Source organism: Solanum tuberosum, unplaced genomic scaffold (genome assembly GCF_000226075.1).
Source record: "Solanum tuberosum cultivar DM 1-3 516 R44 unplaced genomic scaffold, SolTub_3.0 scf00062, whole genome shotgun sequence".
Taxonomy (NCBI): domain Eukaryota; kingdom Viridiplantae; phylum Streptophyta; class Magnoliopsida; order Solanales; family Solanaceae; genus Solanum; species Solanum tuberosum.
This window is the reverse complement of record NW_006238987.1, coordinates 1,071,139-1,093,986: the sequence shown is the minus strand read 5'-3', so window position 1 is coordinate 1,093,986 and position 22,848 is coordinate 1,071,139. Positions and strand designations below refer to the sequence as shown.

At 33.7% G+C, this 22,848-nt stretch overlaps 3 protein-coding genes across 3 annotated transcripts; 2 read left to right on the top strand and 1 right to left on the bottom strand.

Moving 5' to 3' along the window:
* Positions 1-437: 437 nt before the first annotated feature.
* LOC102602580 (plant cysteine oxidase 3) lies at positions 438-5,457 on the top strand. Its single transcript, XM_006345013.2, has 5 exons — positions 438-617; positions 1,132-1,283; positions 1,764-1,926; positions 4,643-4,843; positions 4,973-5,457. Exons 1-5 carry the CDS (start codon positions 464-466, stop codon positions 5,095-5,097), a joined length of 795 nt encoding a protein of 264 aa, XP_006345075.1. The 5' UTR covers positions 438-463; the 3' UTR covers positions 5,098-5,457.
* A 379-nt stretch (positions 5,458-5,836) lies between these two features.
* On the bottom strand, positions 5,837-10,264 carry LOC102602244 (enolase 1, chloroplastic). Its single transcript, XM_006345012.2, has 7 exons — positions 9,674-10,264; positions 8,624-8,931; positions 8,202-8,356; positions 7,798-8,115; positions 6,809-6,955; positions 6,662-6,712; positions 5,837-6,198 (listed from the first exon to the last, which is right to left on the bottom strand). The coding sequence occupies exons 1-7, from the start codon at positions 10,093-10,095 to the stop codon at positions 6,133-6,135; spliced, it is 1,467 nt and encodes a 488-aa protein (XP_006345074.1). The 5' UTR covers positions 10,096-10,264; the 3' UTR covers positions 5,837-6,132.
* A 6,830-nt stretch (positions 10,265-17,094) lies between these two features.
* Positions 17,095-18,473, top strand: LOC102601911 (tetraspanin-7-like). The gene is made up of 2 exons (XM_006345011.2): positions 17,095-17,652; positions 18,000-18,473. The coding sequence occupies exons 1-2, from the start codon at positions 17,197-17,199 to the stop codon at positions 18,177-18,179; spliced, it is 636 nt and encodes a 211-aa protein (XP_006345073.1). The 5' UTR covers positions 17,095-17,196; the 3' UTR covers positions 18,180-18,473.
* Positions 18,474-22,848: the final 4,375 nt, after the last annotated feature.

Genomic DNA, 22,848 nt, shown 5'->3' with positions numbered 1-22,848 from the left:
AAATTGTATATATACATATATTTTCGTTCCCCTCTCTCAGATCTCGCTCGCCACTCTCCCAGATCTCGCTCTCTCACTCGCCTCTCTCACTTTATACAATTGATCTTTTTGTATATGTATACCAAAACAGATTATACAACTGCTTTCAATTGTATATGTATAGCGAATTATACATATATATGTTTGCTATGGAGCGCAATTATGCAAACTTTGCTATAGCATACAAATATGATTTTTTTTGTTTGCTATATGTGAAAGTTGTTCTTGTACTTATCTCTTTATTGAATGAATAAAATGGCCACGGGTCAAAAAAAAAATTAATTAATTAAAAATAATAATAAAATTCTCATAATGAGTAACTTATTGGTATTTATGTTCAGGTCCTTAATTATTCCCAAAAATGTCAAAATGATCTAATAAGTTGCTGATATTTTCATCTAACCCGATAATCCGGAAACTGGTAATGTTTGTGCAACGAATTCGAGGGCTCTTCACGATGACGAAGAAGAGTCCTTGTTCCATTCAAGCTTTATTCGACCTTTGTAAGCAGACTTTTGCGCCTTCTGCAACTTCATCGCCTTCTTCTCAAGCTATCCACAAGCTTTATTCGCTTTTGGGTACTTACCTTTTACCCTTTTGCTTAAGAAACCGTTCTCCTATCTCAATGTTTAACATTTTCATTTAGTGTAATAATTCTTGTTTAATGCGACAATTGTGAGCTCCGGAACTGTTTTTATTAAGGAAATTGAGGAAGCGATGCTATTTAAGCTCATAATATTGATGTTAGATGTGGATTATGATGAATGAAGTCGATTAAGGGGTGGGGGTTGGTGCAAGGCATAGCTGCCAAACCCCTTGAAAGAGTGATCAGATTATGAGAATGTAGGAAAAAACTGCTAAGAAAGGAAGTTGATTTACAAAATGTTGTATGAGTGGCAATAGTTAACGTAGAGAAATTTGCATTTTTTTTTCACTATTATGGTAATCGAATACTTATTTTTCTGTTTCTATCACATACAAACGTGCAAAGCGTGCAAGAAAGTTATACGTATTTAAAATCGAAGTTCAGGAAAGGTACTGTTTATGGTATCATAGACTGTGTATTACAAGAGGTTTAACTTTTTTTTCCAGATACAATTGGTCCTGAAGATGTTGGACTGAAAGATGAAAGCCTGGAGGATGAAAGAGGTCATGGTCTTTTTGGATTCAATGTCTTCAACAGGGTGGATCGCTGGGCTCAACCGATAACATACGTGGATATACACGAGGGTCAAAACTTTACTGTAAGATATTGTTCTTATTTAGCTGCATTGCATGTGTATTTGTCAAATGCATTTACATGGTCTCTCATTGTATTGTTATTTGATAATGATTTATCCTCGTGTCAACACAGCCTTTAATAATGTACTACTTAAGGACAAAACATGATATCCTCACTATTTGTATGTTAACAGAGATTATTTTTGGATCGCCACCATTGAACCTTTTGAAAAAAAAACATACAAATTTAATTGGACGCATGCAAGGACATTCTAAAATACACCAACTTTAAAGCCTGAATGAACAGGTTTACTTGTATGGTTAAAAAATAATTCTTCAAGTTATATTGTTGGAAAATTTTGATGTCAGACGTAAGACGTTTATTGACATCATGCCTTCGTTGCTTTATCTCTAGCAGTATCAAATGTGTGGTTTTTCATTAGATGAGTATTTCAAGCTTATGTAATATCTACGACAAACTCAATTGGAAATGATGTATGCAGATGTGTATGTTCTGTTTCCCAACTTCTGCTGTCATTCCATTGCATGATCATCCTGGAATGACTGTTTTGAGTAAAGTCCTCTATGGATCCTTGCACGTAAAAGCTTATGATTGGGTTGAGCCAGCTTGCATCAGGAAAAGTGAACGTGTTGGTCATCCTACAGGTTAGTCTTAAACAAACTTCAAATGTTTTAAGGGCTTCTAAAATCCTCTCTAGGTATGACGAGGAGCCAAAGAAATAAAACATTTACATTCTTTTCATTAGAATACTCACGAAGTGAACTTCAGAGAATCTAAATTTTTGTGGGTGTGGATGATAAAGTGGCCAGAAGTCACTTCATTGACTTGATATCACGACCATTAGTTATATATAGAAACTTTTCCAGGCAAAGCAGACAAAACTATTAACATGGAAGTTTAATATATTTCCTTAGATCCTCTTGCCACCGAGGCTCCGCAATATGTTAGCGAACTTTTAGATCCAGCAAAGTTTCTATATGGTCCAGAAATTGTATGATAAAGAATTTGAGAACTGCAGATGTTCAAATAGCACAGGATTTGCATTCATAGCAATTCAGGATATTTTTTTTGATAATAAAGCAATTCAGGATTTTTTTTTCGATAATAAAGCAATTCAGGATATGCTCAAGTCTTTCTTTTAGCTTCACCAATTTGTATGGCACTTATATTTGACGGTCTTGTCAACTCGACCATGTCCATTATGGTCCCTCTTCTGTGGTTGTTATGTGTTCAGTGGACTTGAAATTTGTTAGGTACCATGTAGTTACTTAGATGTCCTCATTTCTTTCAAATAGCATCATGATAAGAGATCACCCTTTTACTTAACTACAAACTTTTCTTTTATAAGGTTCTTAATGAGGAACTTTCTTGCACTTTAGAGTTATTTTGAAATTTTATAATTTAAACTTCATGATAGAAGTTGTAAGAGGATGGTATATGACTACAACACTTGTCTAGCAAAGTACTATTACTATAGACACTTGGCAAGTGGAAAGTGGAGGTAGCTGAAGTTGATGGTGTTGTGAACTTTATCCAATATGCCAAATGATCCTCATTATTAACGTGGAAAACACTTCTTATAATCACTTATTCAGATATGTAAGATGTTTTAATCTGGATCTGAAAATATTCTTGTCATGTGGGCTCAAATATTTGAGAAAAGAGTGTTTTACTGTCCTAGGCCACTGACATTTTCTTTTTTGTTTTTATTTAACTTCATTTGAACAACTTTCCTGGTGAAACCCTTCGGTCACTGTTGAAACTGAAAAGGGAATGTTGTGAATTGACCACCTTACTTGTTTGGAAAATTGATACTTCTATGATTCTTGTTTGAACTTGCAGATTTTGCATATTTGTCTAGCACACACTTGGATCCAGCAACACCTTATTGACCAAATAGTAGCAGACAAACTTACCGATCCCTTTTGTCTATAGTTCTTTCGATTGCATCATTGTCTTTAGAGCGATAACTCCTTGTATATGAATGGCCGAATCCCTCCATCGTGGCCCACTTTCCTTTTGGGTAGAATTCATACCCACTACTCCTCTCTCTCTCTGTCTCTCTCTCTCAAATGACAGATCTGTTCCGCTCCCATCCATCGTTATTTGATACACAGCATAACCATTCTTAGTTGTTGAGGCAGCTGCCTTTACATGTCTTTCTCATTCTTTTTACCCACTAATTATGCCATGCTGATTGTCAGAAAACACATCTCTCTTGGCGGAACTCTCATCACTACCATCACCGCATGCAGTGATATCTTCAGTGCCATAACTTCTTCCCTCTTCAATAGTTACCATGATAAATTCTTGATCCCAAGTATATCCACAAAACTCATCTTCAATTGCTGGAGGTGTAAAACTTTTGCAATTTAGAGGATAGTACTCAAGATTTGATGTACTAAATGTCAACCTGAATTAATAACTGAAATTCTTAATTTCTTATTTTTTGAGGATTGGCACTTTTATTATGAATCACCTTCAGATTTCTATGGATGAAATTTAGGTTGCAGCTTGTTGACTTTGGTAAGCAAAAGAGATACATTCTTCTAACATGACAGAACTATCTTGCATTATGATTTATAGTAGAGCTTGCGTTTTTGGAGAATCCTGTATTTCAGCATTATGAGTTCATGTAAGTTGGGGTTTATTCGGTTTTTGGTAAAAAATATCAGTGTTTTGCAGTTTGCTATTCTTCATTTCATCATATTTATATATTGATCATGTTTAACATATCTACAAGCGATGGTCGAAAAATTTCTGGTTCCAGTTTTCTTGTTTCGGCAACACTTGTTTAGCAAGTCCACTCATTAACTCAATTATTTTTTGCAATCTATCTGCTAGTGCTTGATCCATTTCATTTGGGGTCTGTCAAGCTTGAGTCCAGTAGTTTTGAGCTGAGCTGGACTGAGCCCTGTTGAGATTCTACTTTCTTCACCTTGTGCACTATAGCAGTTTACTGCTTTGTCCTACTTGTTGGTGCTTTCCTCAGTATATTTTACTTCAAAAAAATCTTTGTTGACGTATATTCTTTCACTGATTAAGAGGTATGCTCTTAAATGTTTGCACTTCATGTACAATCCTCGTCAAAATTGATATCCACCAGCACTGTGTTAAACACTGAATCATAGCACTCGACATGCATTTGCATATCCTTTTGGTATTGCTAATTCAAAGTGAAATAGTATCTCTGAAATTTTCTTCTGGGTATTATCTCTGATAATATGCAAAAAAATGCTGATTTTGATAGTTATTATACTATCTTATTTTCCCTACTTTTTTCCTTTTTTTGTAGATCCTTGTGATTTACTACATACGAAAAGCATTAAGAAAAAGAAACATGATGTATTTATTTGACAGTGAGACTGGCTAGGTTGGCAGTTGATAACGTCGTAAATGCACCAAATGATACATCCGTTTTGTATCCCAAGAGTGGAGGGAATCTGCACTGTTTTACTGCCGTTACACCTTGTGCAGTTCTGGACATTCTTGCTCCTCCTTATCTTGAAGCAGCTGGCAGAAGATGTACCTACTACCATGATTATCCCTATTCCAGCTTTGGTTAGTGTCTATCCTCTTCCATTTTGACGCCTTGTCTTTCTCAAGGATTGCTTAGCTATTCAGATTGGAGTCAGATGTAATCAGTTTGTTCGAGAGTTGTATTGAGATAACCATGTCATGCATTTGCAGCACATGGAGATGAAATTGTTGATAATGGAAAAGAACAAGAATATGCATGGCTTGCTGTGGTTGATACCCCAGAGGATTTGTACATGCGCCCAGGAAAGTACATGGGTCCAGACATCCAGAGGTAGCAATATACGTTTTCCTGCATTTGAGTAAGTAAGGAGTGTGGATGTTCATGGAGCCCTTTTACTTTGACCCTACCCAAGATTGACCTATACATGATGCTTTACTGCTGTGTATCTGTTTTTTCTTCATAATTTTCAAGAAGGCTGTTGATCATGTTAGAATCATGAAAATGCTACAGTATTATATCGTAGTGAAGCCTTTGGCATTGTATATTGGAGTTTGTATTAGTTACTCACTTATGGACTACACTGGGTATGATGTTGTATTAGTCCCATATGATCCTCGTCTGCTACCCCGCATGTCAACAAAGTATTTTCCCCAATATTAACTTTTGAGACACGGAATTTAAGATCTTTCAATCACTCCAGTGTTTATTAATATGTCATTCATCTTAGGCGTTGATGGCACTAACTTTTTTATTGTAATTGAAAAGTGTGCTGTCAATTGCACTCTAGTTTCCAAGCCTTGATTTACATCAGCAGATAACTCTCATTAAAGACTAATATTAGATGGTCGTTTTTCATGTTTGTGTTTCAGAAGCTCCATTTCCAGCATTATAATCCTCTGAGTAGCTTGGGGAAACTTTATGGAGATAATTTTTTGATGTGATAATATGAAAGAACCGTCCCTAGTAACATCTGGAGAACTATATATCAAAACGAAAAAACCTGAAATATTTGTTAAACTCAACAATTTGTTGACTTGAGTGGATATCAGGCCACTAACCCCCCAACAACTAGATAAAAGTAAGTACTGTCATGGCATTCACAAGAAAATGGAGGGCCCTTGTTATTTTGATTAAGAGAGCACTACTACTACAGACAGAGAACTGTGTTTGTGATACTAAAGTTCACACGCATGAAAGACTTGAACAAAATTCAAAAAAGAACTGCACGAAAATTCGATCAGATGTAGCTTCTAATGCCTACCTGATCCTCCACGAATACAACATATCTAACAACAATGCCGATTGAGTATACAACAAAAGAAACCTTTTCTGGATTCTCCCTATCGTATTTTAGCTTTTGATTGCTTTCTCAAGGAGATCTGAAAGATTCACCAGCATAACGAACATCCCCAAGTTCCTCTTCGATACGTAGAAGCTGTAGTCAGTATAGCAGAGTTTAGCCTCTCAAAACCAAGCAGAAACTTTTTTATCAAAATAAAATAAAATAGAAGCATTTACCCTTAAGTTATCAACAAACACAGAAGAGCTACACCAAACTAAACATAATGGGATATCAGACATCAACAAAATCCAGCTGAAATGCTACAAGGTGTTTTTTTTTTAAGGTATGGGGAACTTTTATGGAGGAAGATTGAACGACTAGATAGAATTATACAATTTGCAATGGAGATGAGTATCCGCATAGAAAGCTTATCAACTTCCAAGCAGTCACGGTAAAATTGCTAACCGCAGGATGAATAAAGGTAACTAAACACTGTGACAAGAGACTACTACCTAAATAAATATATTAATAATGAAATAACTTAAACAAGAACAAAGGCAACAATTAAAAATAAGATGAAAGAAACAAAGAAAGAAGGGAAATTAAGTGTTCCAACCTGGTTGTATTTTGCCAGCCGCTCACTCCGGCAGGGTGCTCCAGTCTTGATCTGCATTGGGAGAATATAAAAGGATATTAATACGCTGGTGGTGGTTAAAAGAGTGGAAAGGATTAACCAACGTTAACAGCTGGAAGTCGAGAGTACCTGTCCACTGGCCAAACCAACAGACAGATCTGCGATAAAATTATCCTCTGTTTCACCACTTCGGTGACTGACCATAACACCCCAGCCTGCAGCTTTGGAGTCTAGTGCTGCTTGAATGGATTCTGTCACAGTACCAATCTGGTTAACCTGCAACAGTTTGAAAGTTGATGAGCCAAGCCCTCACTACATGACTACCATGTGTCATTCATTTACCAAGAGAGTTCTAATGGGCACTGGCTTTCAACACCTAATCTTATAGGAGGGATTTATGTACATCAATGCAGTGTTTCTATCTAACAGGCTGGACCCGTGATAACGTATAAATTGCTTTTTCGATGTCTGAACTTTCTCCTTCTTTCCCATTCAAACTTGAAATAGAATTAACTATACATGATAACAAAGTGATATGGTATTATAGTTCATGTGACTGTTACCTTCTCAAAAAAAAGAGTATTATAGTTCGTGTGAACTCTGACGAGTCAAGTGCTTCAAGTCACACCCGAAAAGAGGGACTCAGATTAATCACACCATAAAAATATATGTAAACATCATAGCTATTATTACAACATAAGCTGTAAAGTATACTGTCTTATGACAAATGCATTCATTCAAAAAGGCTAATAAACATACTACTATTGTACTGTTCAGACCAAAATCTTTCTAGGAATCCTTGCTTGTTAAATACTCTTCCAAGTCTATTAACAGGAAAATACTTGTCTTTTCCGGAGAAAAACACCAAATTAAGCACCACTCTTTTAAGGGTCGTCCTGTCAATGTATTAAGGCTATTTTGCTTATAAGTGCCCAGGATCAACTCAAAGGTATTGTACCTTACAGGTAGCATAACTTCACTTAGCTTCTTAAAATTAATGTACAATTAAGTATCAGAACTTTGAGCAACTAAGCATTTGAAATGAGAAGGAAGCCTACTGATGTAACAAGGCAGCTTTGCTACAGAAATGTGTATGTTGCTTAAAGACAAATCCTTACCTTCAACAGTAATGCATTGCATGCCTTTTTCTGAATTGCTTCAGCAATTCTCTTTGGATTAGTCACCAACAAATCATCACCAACAAGTTGAATGTCAACTGAAGATTGTAGAGATGCCCAAGAGCTCCAATCATCTTGGTCAAAGGGATCTTCAATAGATACAATAGGAAAATCTCTGACAAACTCCTTGTAGAGTTCACAGAGGCTCTGAGCACTAAGTACATGAGCTCCATCATTTGGTTGTTTCTTGAAATTGAGATCATATTTTGCATCTTTTGTCAAGAACTCAGATGCTGCTACATCCATGCCAATTTTAATCTGCACCAATCTTTCAATTAGGAAAGTCCATAACTTCCGAAGATAAAATAATTTAATAAAACTGCAAGGCCAAAAAGAAAGCCGACCTTGCCAGTGTAACCAGCCTTCTCAATTGCATCCATAAGCAATACTAGCCCTTCCCTGTTATCCTGGACATTTGGAGCGAATCCACCTTCATCACCAACATTGCATGCATCTTGACCGTACTTAGCTTTGATAATTCCCTTTAGAGTGTGATAGACTGTTTTCCAATCAAGTGTGGACATTTAAATACTATGTAAAGAGATATTATGTACAAGTTTGCAGAACACATAATATGCAAAGGTTACAGGTCATGGGCCTATAGGAACCTCAAGGACAAAACAGCATTTTGATATACAGAATAAGAAAGTTAGCTACTGTTTGATTTCTCCTAATGCAGATTTACTGAAACCAACACTATTTTATCAAAGTGAGCCACATTGCCATCAAGAAAGAGGAAGCAATTTTATATTTACACTATTCTCACCTTCGCTACCCATACGAAGTGCCTCAGCAAATGTTGGTGCTCCAACAGGTAGAATCATGAACTCTTGCATAGCCAAATTGTTGCCAGCATGGCTCCCTCCATTTATCACATTGAATGCTGGAACTGGCATTACAAGTTCTTTGGTTCCAGATATTTCTTGAATGTGTTTATACAAAGGTACTGCTTTTGCTCCAGCGCCAGCTCTACACACACTGAGAGAAACTCCAAGAATGGCATTAGCTCCAAGTTTTGATTTATTAGGAGTTCCATCAATCTCCAGCATAACAGCATCGACATCAGTCTGGTTCCTTCACAAGAAGAAAAGAAAACTGCCACATTTAAATGGAACTGAAGAAGTATTAAGAAGCCACCAAGGCAGCCATCCATTTCCAATGGCATTTATTATTTTTGAGAAATTAACTTCAATAGCCGGCCACCAAAAAATAGTTGGCAATGTACAATATATGTATATATGTGTATAACTGTGTATAATTAGTGTGTATTAGTGTCCGTCATAAATATTTTTGGCGTAACAACAATGCAGTACCATACAAGCAATAGCACCACCAGTGTTCTCTACTAATTCTTTTGAGATGTCTTTATGCGTTATATCTACCCGTCATATTCTTATTGTCTACCTCAACTTCAACCAAGCCAAGCTTCAGCAAATGTCATAATTACTAGCCAAAATCATATATGCAGTTACCTAAGTAGCCTATTGACAACCAATAAATACGAGTATTAAACTATAAACTTACTCAGCCCCTTTCATAATAAACAAACCAACGTTGCTTACACATAGTAATGGATCGTACACAAACCTATACTAACATAGAAGGACCTTGATTCTGATTGTGCAAGTGCTCTAAACAACTCTCTTTGATAAGTAAAAATGCTCTAAACAAACTTTCAGCTCGTGAAATAGAACTACCATGTTGTAAAGTACTATACAAATTGATACCGAATACTAATGGATGCTCGAGACATTTACAAAGGGAAGAAAACAAAAATTTTGAAAAATGTGAAAAATAATTAGTAAGATTAACTTACCTCACATCAACACCAACAAGTTTGGGGCCCAAATATTCGTTAATATTCTTTACAGCATTGAGGACCCCTTTACCACCATAAAGGCTCTTGTCACCATCTCTGAGCTCCAATGCCTCATAGATCCCGGTGGAAGCTCCACTTGGAACCGCCGATCGATAAAGTAGATCATCGCCGGTGACCAGATCAACCTCGACGGTAGGATTTCCCCTGCTATCTATGATCTGCCTTGCCTTAACAGACTTCACCTTGGCTGATGCCTTGGATGCAGTTGCCGATGGTGCAACGATGACGGAGCATCGGACGGTGGACGACGACCGCCGAGATTGAATCTTCTGGGTAGCAGGTAATGAGAAAAGTGGCGTTTGTGATGTGGGTTTGGTGGAAAAAAAGGGCTTAGAGAGCTGCGCTGGAGCTAAGGCCATTTTTTTGTGTGAAACTTTTTCAGAGCAAAAGCGGTTTTGGGATTATTTAAATGGAGGGAAAAGGTTTATAGGAAAGTCCGCCGAAAGGCGAAGAAAGCAAGAGTTTGGTGATGAAAATGGCTTCGATGGTGGTTGGTTTGTGCTTTGGAGGAGACGTTAGTAGTAGAATAGAATATATATACAACTTGAAAGGCCAATGAGTTGGTAGGTGTAATGAACATGAGTGTACAAAATAGTACTCTGCACCGTTCCTATTTATGTCACCATTTCGGATTTCACGAGCATTAAGAAATTAAGTAAATTTATTATTTTATTATTATGTAACTTTTTTGGAACTTAAATTTTCAATCAATGAACATGAATTAATTTAACTAATAAATATTAATTATTTATTTTAGATTTGACATTAATTTTATGAAATGACAAATATTATAAATCAATTATTAATGAAAAGGAATGACACAGTGGTTTGGTATTTGTGGGTTCCATCAGATTTCCTATTGCAAATTCTTGGGCCGCCTGATCAACTTTTGACGAGCACAAAGGAAGAATTGTTTGAATATATTCCCCGAATCTATATGAGACTATTAGTCGTCTCAACAAGATTGGTTCTAAATCAAACTTTATTAAGAGATTTTAGTACTCCTTTTGTGTTAATTATGTAATATTTTTCGTTTTTCAAAAATCAAATAGTTTAAATTTGATAGACAATTTACGCATAAAATCTTTAAATCTTTTGAAATGAAATTTATATATTTATAAACTATGTAAAAAGTATTATAAGTCGCAATAATTGACAATTTAAAATATTTAAAAGATGTGTGAAAAATTTATGGTTAAAAATAGATTTGTTTGAATCTCAAAATTCGAAAAGTGTCACATAAATTGGAACGGATGGAATATTTTTTTTAGTTGAGAAATATAAATTGAATAATAATATAAGTGATGTTTGGAGTGGTTAGATAAATGCATACAGTAAGTCGTAAGATACCGTAAACAATATAAATTTTGAATGAGAATATTAGTATACTTTAAAGTTATAATAATAAAAATTTTATCAAGAATTTAAAAAGTTGATAAAATGATATCGAAATAGCATTGCACTGAATTTGATAAGTTAACATATAAATGATATTTAAATTTTGTGGACTTGTTGTAGTGCTTGAAATTTGAAGAAGACATCAAAAGATTTTTTTAAAAAACGAAATTAGATAACAATAGATTTTCATAATATAGAAAGTTTGACTATTTAGGAGACGTCAGAATATTCAATAATATGGTAATAAAAAAGATGAAAAGAGGATGAAAAAAAAAGTACATATTGGAATAATAATATGGGTTCATATTAATCCATAGAATATAAATAAGTAAACAAGATAGGTAGTCATGTAAAAAAAAAAATACTACAATTACCTAAAAACTATTTCATCTCTCAATTACAACGATTCCTACATTAAATAAGGTAAAAAGTTATTGTATTTTCTACCCACAAATATCTTTTCAAATTTAATAGTAAATGATTTTTCATAAATGATATTTACAGAAAATACATCTTCATAAGAAATGAGGTTAAGAAAATTGTGGATCCAAGTCATTGTTGTAGTGGCCTTAATTTACATATCACTAATACGGGTCTTCTTCTTTCATTATGTTTTATTGTAGTTAAATCTACATTAATTCCAAAAAGTTACTCTTATATGGGTCTTCTCTTCCATTATGTTCTATTTTAGTTTAGTCTATGTAAGTTTGGTCTATCAAAATGACATTCTTTCATGTATTTTAGGTTTATCTCATTTCATTTTAGCGCAATACGAATAATGATCATATTATCTCAAGTTGTCTTACCTCATTTTATCTTTAATGTATGTTATTTAATTTGTACCTTTTGATAAATATTATCCTTCTTAATCTTATCTAATTTTGTATTATATCACACCCATCTTAATATCCATTTCTCTGCAATATTCATCTGATGGATATGTTGAATTTTAGAAGTTCAACATCCCCTATGTCATATAACGATATGAGTCTTATAATTATTTGTAAAATTTATCTTTTACTATGATAAATATCCTTCTATCACTAAATACTCTAATGGCACTATTCCATTTTATTTGACCATCCAATTTTAATATCACGATAAGTGCATAAACTAATTTTATTCAATAAATTATGAAGTAACTATGAAAATAAGATGTGAGAATTTTGTACTTTGAGTGTTACCGTTCATTTAGTCGGGTTGTCAATAGATATTTAAATCTATAGATGATGTTATAATTTAATTTAAAAAAAATTCACAAATATCAATTTAGAAATTGAGAGTCTAATCTTAAATTTGATAAAAGTGTCACAAATAAAATATGAAGAAATTAAGAATCAATTATGCAACCAAATATTTTGAATCTGTATTACATCAATTTTTAGTTTGATTTTTTTTTTTTGTTGATCTTTTAGTAAGGTTATAAAAAATAAAATGTAAGTAAATTTCTTTAGAGCTTTTCTAGTACTTTACCTTTAATTTGTTAGATGTGTTTCTTGATGTCATTTTTTATGCATATAAGACTTCTCAAGCATATCAAACTCTCTTTAATTGGTTCCTGATTAGAGATAGACACATAAAGAAGTTTATACAAAGTATTAGGATCTAATCACCCTACTAAGTAGTTTTGGATTTTCGTAACCCATTATTTTCCTTTTTCTTTTTATTTTCTAATTATAATGTGATCCCTTCTCCCCATAATCCGGGAATTTTAAACCATCCTACAAATTAAGAAGAAGATTCTACATATTTATTGAATTATGATACATGCTTTAGGCTTAATACCCATATTCTAATAAGTATTTATGGAATTATGATACATGCTTTAGGGTTAATACCCATATTCTAATAAGTTTAACGGTTACATTACCTAAATACTAGCAAATAAATGCATATTAATTAGTGGAACATAGACTTTTTCATCAGCCTCCTTTCCGTCCATTTCGCTCTAATTATTCAGAATCATAAGATTTCTGGTTTTTACTTTTGCAGATTCTAGGCATCTGATTTACCTTCATAAGTTATTCATTTCAACTTCTGTAATCCAATGGCCGGAGTAAGCATCAAACAGATACTATGTATATTCATTTATTGTGTGTTTCTAGTCTCTTCTCTGGCAGAGATAGGGTTTTCAATTTGGTTACATTTCAGCGACAGTGCTACTCTTTGCCAGAAAGTGTTGCAGAAACCTTTTCTGATACTGGGAGTGTTTTCGCTGGTTGCTTCAGGTTTGATATTTGTTGATTCGTTCTGCCGATCAGGCACCTTTATCAGTAGGATATGTTCGATTTCGTTGTACTTGATCATTTTGGGACAGTTCTGTTTGTCGTTGTTCGGAGTTTTGGTCACCAATAGAACTGCGAGCAGGACTTTATTTGGGAGAGATGGAAATTACTCGCATTACTTGCTGAACAAGTATGTACTGAATACCGAGAATTGGGAGCCGATTAAGCGATGTTTGGTTGATTGCGAATTTTGTCAACCTCCAACTGAAACAGATTCTTATTACAAATACATCTTCCCTGTTACTCAGGTTCTTAATTACTTTCTCTTTCTCCGTTATTGAATTTATGAATCTACGAGATATGCCTTTCAGTTTAATATTTCTCTTTAACACATTGGAAACAAACAATACTAATTACATCAGAAACATGTCCCAGATCTTATAGAAACATAAATAAATAGTACTCCCTCCGTCCAACCATAGTTATCCAATGTACGTAGTATATTTTGATATTTATGAAATCAATGAATAATTTTACACTTAGTTTCTAATTTATCCTTATTAATAATTATAATCATTTCAAGACTTTGTATTTATTATATTATATTCAAAGAGTGATATAATAAAATTACTTCTCTATTTATAGTTTTTTAAGAAGTGTGCAAAGTGAACAAATATTGTTGAACGGAGGGAGAGAGAGTAACATAAATCGACGGACTAGATTATATTAGTTTATACAACTTACACATTTGTTTTCGTGCATGCAGTCGAGCTGTTGCCAGCCTCCCAGTTATTGCGGCTTGGAGTTTCACAATGCTACCTACTGGACCATGCCCAAAGCAGGGCCGGCGGTAGCAGGCAATGACTGCAAGATTTGGAGCAATGTACAGTCCGAGCTCTGCTTCAATTGTCAATCATGTAGAACACCATTCCTTGATGAACTCCATTTTGAATGGAAGTTATATTCCATTGCCTGCTTTGTATTCTTTCTTGTCTTTTACTTTGTTTGCAGTGTTCAGTGGGGTATTCGCAGGGGGAAGAAATCAAATGGATGCCAAAAACGCAAAGTATACTCTGCATGAGCCAAATGAACGTCCTAATGCAAGCACTTAACATTTCGAGTATTGGGTTGTTACTCTATTCACAATTTTTTTCTAATTCAAAGTAGTAAATCTGGATAGGTAAAAGTACATTAATGAAGCATAATAAGTAATGTCGTCTTCTTTACGTGTGCTGAAATCTCGTTCAACTACTCAAATGAGTTCATCATCTCTTGAAAAAATATGAGGGCAAAATGTTTCATCAAGTGAATCACACAAGTTTGTTACACTTCCATAATGCGTTACGTTGATTAAACCAGTTTTGAGGGCAGCAATTGTTTACTGGAAATTTCAGTGAGTTTGCTGAATTCAATAATCTTGTTGCATTTAACATAAGCAACAAGTCCTTTACCGGCGACTTTGAAGGTTTCAGCTTCTCCAACAATTCATAATTTCATGTAACATTGTTTCGTCTAAATTTAATACAAAAAAAGAAGAAGCAAATGAGAACAAAATTTAAATAGTGACCTCAAAAAGGCAATGCAGTGCAAATTCCACTGATTAAATTATATCAACCTCTTGTTAAAATATTTCATTTAGACAATCAAACTAAGTTCTGTTTCAATTGAAAACTTCAACTCCTAATGAAGTATTCTAATTAGACATGTTTGGTTCAAAATTTGAATTTTTTGTGTGTGTTCTAATTCGTCATTTAGATACTTAAATTAACTACACAAAATGTCATTTCTTTTAATTTTATTCATCGCCTCAATAAGCTGTAAAGCCTTAGCTAGATATTCTCTACTTAGGTTGATGCAGTCAAGTTGTTGCAACTTACATATTTGTTTTCGTGCATGCAGTCAAGTTGTTGCAAGCCTTCCCACCTATTGTGGCTTGGGCCTTGGAGTTTCACAATGCTACCTACTGGACCATGCCAAAAACAGGGCCGGCGGTAGCAGACAATGACTGCAAGATTTGGAGCAATGTACAGTGCGAGCTCTGCTTCAATTGTAGTTGTAGACAGGGGCGGAGGCAGCATATAATGAGGGGGTTCGGACCCTATCGGCGAAAAATATTACTATTTATACATGATTAAAATTATTTTTTAGGTATGTATAATAACGTCGAACTCCCTTCCACTAGTTCGAGTGTTTACTTCACAGATTTTGAACCCCCTTATTAAAATTTCTGGCTCCGCAACTGACTTGTAGATAATAACAAAAGAAAAGTATAAGTGGGAAATCTTCTATTAACGCAAGATAGCTAGAAAGGAGAAGAAATAATTTGGAAAAGAGAACTTGGTTATGGAAAAAGACTTTTGAATTGGATTTGTATTTGGTTGTATATAAATGTACAAGACAATTCCTATTTATACTTATCTATGGATGATTCTAGATGCGACATAATTTATACTTATCTATGATTTACAACAAATAATTAGTAATGTGATCTTCTCTACGTGTGCTGAAATCTGGTTCAACTACTCAAATGAGTTCATCCTCTCTGGTTAAATGAGACGGCAAAATGTTTCATCAAGTGAACCCCGCAAATTTGTTGCAGATGCATTGTGTGTTACTTTGACTGGACCAGTTTTGAGGGCACTTATTGACGGATTAGAGTCCATCCACTAGATCTCTCAATACATTTCCAGCAATTTGGTTTATGTATATGAATGTGTCTATGACAATTCTTTATAAGATTGAAAATATCAATGTAAGTCATTCTAACTATTTTCGTTTTAAATGGATTGTTGTCACTTTTTTCACATTTTGAATGAATTGTTTCTTTTATTTTTGTCTATGGTTAATAACCAAATAATCAAACCAAACCGAACCGAATCGAAACCGATAACAACCAAACCGATAAATATTTACTATATTTGATTTGGTTTGGTTTTGATAATTTTAAAACCGATTAAGTTGATTTAGTTTTGATTTTGACCAATAACCGATCCAAACCAACCCGTGAACACCCCTAGCCCTTACCAATATTCCTTTAATGGCGTATGAAATTTGCAGTTTCTCCAACGTAACAATTCATTCAGCCTTCTTTTGTGTATATATATAAACGAGAAATAAAGTTAAATAGTGACCTCAAGAAGGCCAGTGCCAATTCCACTGATTAAGTTATAACAACAATTACAAAAAGTTAATAGCAAATTCAGTTTGCCTTTTCGTTTAAAACACAATCTAACAATAAAGTTTGAAAGTATGTATTTGTGTATGGGAACTTGATTTTTTAGAGCCAAAAATCCAAGGCTGGAGATCAATTTATTTTTTCGCAAAAAAAAAAGTATTTGAAGAGGACTACAAAAATTCGTAAATTTTAAATTGATAATTTTAATTTATTTTGTAATGTTATATTTTTTACATAACAAATTTGATTGAGTGATTATATAAGAGAAAGTCTCAAAGTTGAGTGATTTTGTTGAAAACTTGAAATAAAACAAGGAGTTAAATCACTTTACTAGATAATTCTTTGTATTTGACTAATCCTTTGAGATTTTACTCTAATTTGTTTTATTAAACACCAATTTAAAACGGATCAAATAAATTTTATATAATGGATTATTAATAAGGATTGAGTATTGACTCTACAGAGATACATGTATTAAATTGTCATTTCCGTAACTAACTAAAAGGGTTAAATACTTAACTAACTAATGCATATTAACTGGATGGTTACAATATCACGGAAACAATTGTTCACTTTCATAAGATTTAGGGTTTTTACTTGCAGATTTTAGGAATCAGATTCACGGTACAGCTTTTTTTTAATCCGTTCATGGGTAATAGAAAATGTCAGGAGTAAGATGCAAATTCATACTTATATTCCTTTCTGTGGCACTCATAGGGATTTCAATTTGGTTACATTTCAGCGACAGCGCGACGCTTTGCGACAAAGTGTTGGTGAAGCCTTTGCTGATAGTGGGAGTGTCTGCACTGTTTTATTGGGTTATTAGATTGGTTGAATCCTTGTGCCGAGTCAACGTTATCGTGTATATATGTACGATCTCGTTGTTGTTGTTCAGTTTGGGACTCATCTGTTTTACAGTGTTCTCAATTTTGGTGACTAATAGAAAAGTGAGTAGGGTTTTATTTGGGAGAGATGGAGATTACTCACATTACTTGGTGGAGAAGTATGTGATGAATGCAGAGCAGATTAAGAGCTGTTTGCTTGATTCCGAAACTTGTCAACATCTACCTACTGGCAAAGGGGCTGATTTTTACAAATACAGCCTCTCTCATACTCAGGTTCTTAATTATAGATCTGGACTACGTAGTGAATATGCCATGATTACTATATGCTTCTGAGTTTAAGTTAAAAAATTATATCAACATATTTATCACATGTTAAAGTTTATGGGTATTATAAAAACTGCTGAACATGCCTTTTAACTTGTCTCAACTGCATATTTATCATTTATGCTACACATATTCTAATACACATGATATCAAATAAGACACATGTGTCTACTTGTTCAATTTTTATATAAATTTAAGTGCCTAGGGCATAAATGCCAACCTCGGTGGATAGATACCTTTGCAGTATTATATATGTCAGTGTATACAACTTAAATCTTTTGTTTTGTTGCATGCAGTCGAGTTGTTGCAAGCCACCCACTAACTGCGGTTTGGAGTTTCACAATGCTACATACTGGACCATGCCTAAAGCAGGGCAGGCAGTAGTAAACAGTGACTGCAAGATTTGGAACAATGTACAGACTGAGCTTTGCTTCAAATGTCAATCATGCAAGACAATATTCTATGACTTCATCTAGAAACGTTGGAAGATCTTGTCCCTCTTAAACTTTGTCATACTCCTCTGTTGCTGTGTTTTGTGCTATGTTCTGTACTTGATCAACAACAGGTCAAAGGGACACCCAAGGCACAAAGTAGCCCCTGCAGTTTGAGCTCTATTGGTTCGTTCCATTTCCATTTTCCTAATGATTAATATTTGTTTGTCTCGAGATTGGTTTGGATGGCTGGTGTAAAACATTGATATTGTATTCATTGTTTACTATTACGGAGTCTGTTTATTCTTACCTATATATGGCATTATTAATTTTATAACATATACACATTCTTGAATCTTGATCAGTTGTGCTTCCCAAATATGGACTAACAAGAGAAGTCATCTTACCATTTCCACTGATTATAAGAAGCTTGCCAAAATCTAGCAGCGCCCTAATGTAAGCACTTGAACATTTCGAGTATCAGATTGTTACTCTATTGACAATCTTTTTCTGATTCAAAGTACTAAAACTGAATTGATAAAAGACACACATTACATTACTGGAGCATAATAAGTAATGTGATCTTCTCTACGTGTGCTGAAATTTCGTTCAATTACTCAAATGAGTTCATACTCTCTGGTTAGATGAGAGGGCAACATGTTTCATCAAGTGAACCACACAAGTTTGTTGCAGCTGCATAGTGTGCTACGTTAACTGGACCAGTTTCGAGGGCACTTGTTGATGGATTAGAGTCAATCCACTAGATCTCTCAATATGTTTCCAGCAATTTTGTTTACTGGAAATTTCAGTGAGTTTGGTGAATTCAATAACCTTGTTGCATTTAACATAAGCAACAATATTCCTTCACGGATGTCTTTACTTGAACAACAGTATTTATACCAGAAATTAACAATTTAGATTTTCTAACTTCCTCATACCATAGCGAAATGACCCGATTCTTTTTTCTGTAACTTCCAAACAATAATACAAACCTACTCGTTCAATCGAAGCTCAATTCCGTACTAATATGCCTAGTCAAATATTACTTTTCTTGATAAATAATTATTTCATATATCACGGTAAAATTTCAATCTTGGCTTAGCAAAAATGTACCAAATTTTGATGAAATTTGACGCTTCTCCAACAATTCATATAGCCTTCTTTCGTATAAATAAAAACGACAACAATGTAATCTAAAATAATAAAATTTATTGCATCTCACGTGTTGTGCAGAGATGGATAGTAATTATGAACTTAATGACCTATTTTTAGGTAATTTTATTTTTAATGGATTTGACTCCTCCCCATTTCTCTTCTACCCATTTTCTCCAAGTTCCTACTTAGATGTATGACACCTATATTATTTAAATTAATTAGTTTTCTTAATCAAAGAAGTATACTGATAAACCATGATTAAAAAGGATATTTAAGATTAGTAAGAAAATATTCATTTTCCAAAATTTTGAGAACAAATGGAATTACTTCAATTAAATAGCATTAATCTTTTGATATAAAAAGAGTTCTTCTATAGTTTAACTACGTGAGTCACGAGCTCACTATCAAATTTGTAGACATTTTGTTTTTTAAAATATATTCTATCTATTTTTTGAGAAAGTTTGTCTAACTTTTCGTTTTCTTTGATATTTTATATCAAAGTAATTTTCAATATTTTTTATTTAATATCTGAAGGCTAATCTATTGTATAATTTTCTTAGTAAAATAACTTATTTAAATGTTTATTTTAAATTGAAAGAAATTTACTCTATGAGGAAACATTTTCCTTTAAATGGAAAAACTATAGATAATGAAAATAATTTGAATTATGGTGCGAAAAAATTGTGAGATGATTTTTTATAGCAAAAAATAGATAGATTTAAATGGTAATGTATATCTTTTTAATCATGATTAAAGCATTTGAATACTTAAAAATCTTGTATCATTGATGTTTAAATAAGATTAGTGTCATACATCTAAGTAGGAATTTAAAGAAAATAGAGAAGAGCTGGATTCTTATAATGTGTAGCAGTGTGGCAACAAAATAAGAGAAAAATGTATGTCATTTTATGATAAGACTGTTAGATTACACCTTCATTTTCCTCTATTTACACGAATATAACTTGTTCATTAATGACCAATTTAAAATGGATCAATTTTTTTTATAAGTATTGAGTATTGGATGTAAAGAGATATATATGTATAAAATTCCGTTAAATAAATTGCAAGAAAATTTCATTTCGGTAACTAACTCCAACCTGAGGGTTAAATACTTAACTGATTAATGCATATTAACCGCTGGAAACAATTCTTTCACCCAGATAGGTAGGGTTTTACTTGTTGCAGATTTTAGGAATCCGATCAGCTATTTTTTATCCGATCACCGGAAAATAGAAAATGTCAAGAGTAAGCTGCAAATTATTCATGCATATATATATATATATATATATATATATATATATATATCCTTTGTTTGGGTGAATATAGTTCTTTTCCTGCTACTCATAGGGTTTTCAATTTGGTTACATTTCAGCTACAGCGGCGATTGCTTGAAAGTGTTGGTGAAGCCTTTGCTGATAGTGGGAGTGTCTGCACTGTTTTATTGGGTTATTAGATTGGTTGAATCCTTGTGCCGAGTCAAATTTATCATCTGTATATGTACGATCTCGTCGTTGTTGATCAATTTGGGATTCCTCTGTTTTATGGTGTTCTCAATTTTGGTGACCCATAAAAGCATGAGCAGGGCTTTATTTGGAAGAGATGGAGATTACTCGCACTACTTGCTAGAGAAGTATGTGTTGAATGCAGAGCAGATTAAGAGCTGTTTGCTTGATTTCAAAACTTGTCAGCATCTACCTACTGGCAAACGGGATGTGGCCATTTTTACAAATACAGTCAGGTTCTTAATTACAGATCTAGATGATGTAATGAGTATGCCATGATTACTACATGCTTCTGGAGTTTAAGTTAATTCAATACATTACAACAAAGATGTAAATAATTAGATCACTAACTAATTCAGGGCACTATCTGATATCTTTTAAATTTGGTAAAAAATGATACTCCCTCTGTCCCAATTTATGTGACACATTTCGGATTACAAGATTCAAACAAGTGTATCTTTAACCGTAAATTTTTCCTATATCTTTTAAATATTTTGAATTATCAATTATTGAGACTTATAGTGCTTTTTATTTAGTTTATAAATATATAAATTTCATTTTAAAAAATTTGAAAATTTCATGAGCAAATTCTCGGTCAAACTTAAACTGTTTGACTCTCGAAAAGCGAAATGTGTTACATAAATTGGGACAGAGGGAGTAGTAATTAACATATGTTAAAGTTTTGCATATGTGTCCTTCAACTTGGTCTCAACTAACATCTACACTCTCAAACTTTTGGTGTCCACAAGTGCACACACGTATTCTATGTGACATAATACACATAGGATACCACACATGACACATGTGTCTACTTGTTTAACTTTATACAAGTTGAAATGTCAACTTATACACACTCAATGTTGGAGAGCGTCGATGTTAGTTGAGGCTAATTTAAAGAACACATAAAGTCTTGCACCTAAGGGTGTGACCTAGTGGTTAATGAAACGGTTGAGAGTCATTAGGTCTTAGGTTTAAATTCCAACATAGATGAAAATATACTATGTGATTCTTCCCATCTTTCCTAACCTTGGTGGGAGAGTTATCTAGCATATGTTATTGGTGGGAGGTGACAAATATCCTGTGGAATTAGTCAAGATGCGCAAAAGTTGATCGAGACACCATGGTCTTCTATAAAAAAAACATAAACTCCTTAATGAGTTGATACCTATTTTTTTTAAAAATAATACTTAAATTTTGTGGGGTACGTACATACTAATGCAGGTTACAGTATTATAGTATATATTAGTGTATACAACATAAATCTTTGTTTTGTTGCGTGCAGTTGAGTTGTTGCATGCCACCCATTTACTGCGGTTTGGAGTTTCACAATGCTACTTACTGGATCATGCCTAAAGCAGGGCCGCCAGTAGCAAACAATGACTGCAAGATTTGGAACAATATACAGACCGAGCTTTGCTTCAAATGTCAATCATGCGAGACAATGTTCTATGACATCATCAAGAAAGGTTGGAAGAAGTTGTCCCTCATCAACTTTGTCATGCTCTTCTTACTTTGCTGTGTTCAGTGCTATTATCTGATCTGGTTCATCAACTGGTCAAAGGGACACCCATGGCAACGAGTAAACCGTGCCTGAATTCTATTGGTTCGTTACATTTCCATTTTCGTAATGATTAAAACTTGTTTGACTGAAGCTTGGTTTGGATGGTATGAAACATTGATATTGTTTTTATTGTTACTATTATTAGTAGTGACGGATTCAAGATTTTCATTAAGGAGGTTTGAAAAATAAAAATTCAAAAAAATGTGTCATCACCATTTGAAGTCATAATTGAATATATATTAACATACCTACTCTGATACAAACAGAATTAAGATGAGTAAGCCTAAAGGGAAAAGTATTGAATTACCCTTGAACAGCTGTGCTCGATTCCCTTCAAAGGAAGAGAAAACTGATAGAAGAGAAAGAAGAGAGAATTTTCTTATTGATCTCTAAAAATGATACCCATTACAATGAAAGATCAACTATATGTAGCTGGACTATTTCCGAGAGTTAGTTATAACTAACTCTTAACTAACTCTTCTAACAACATTTCCTA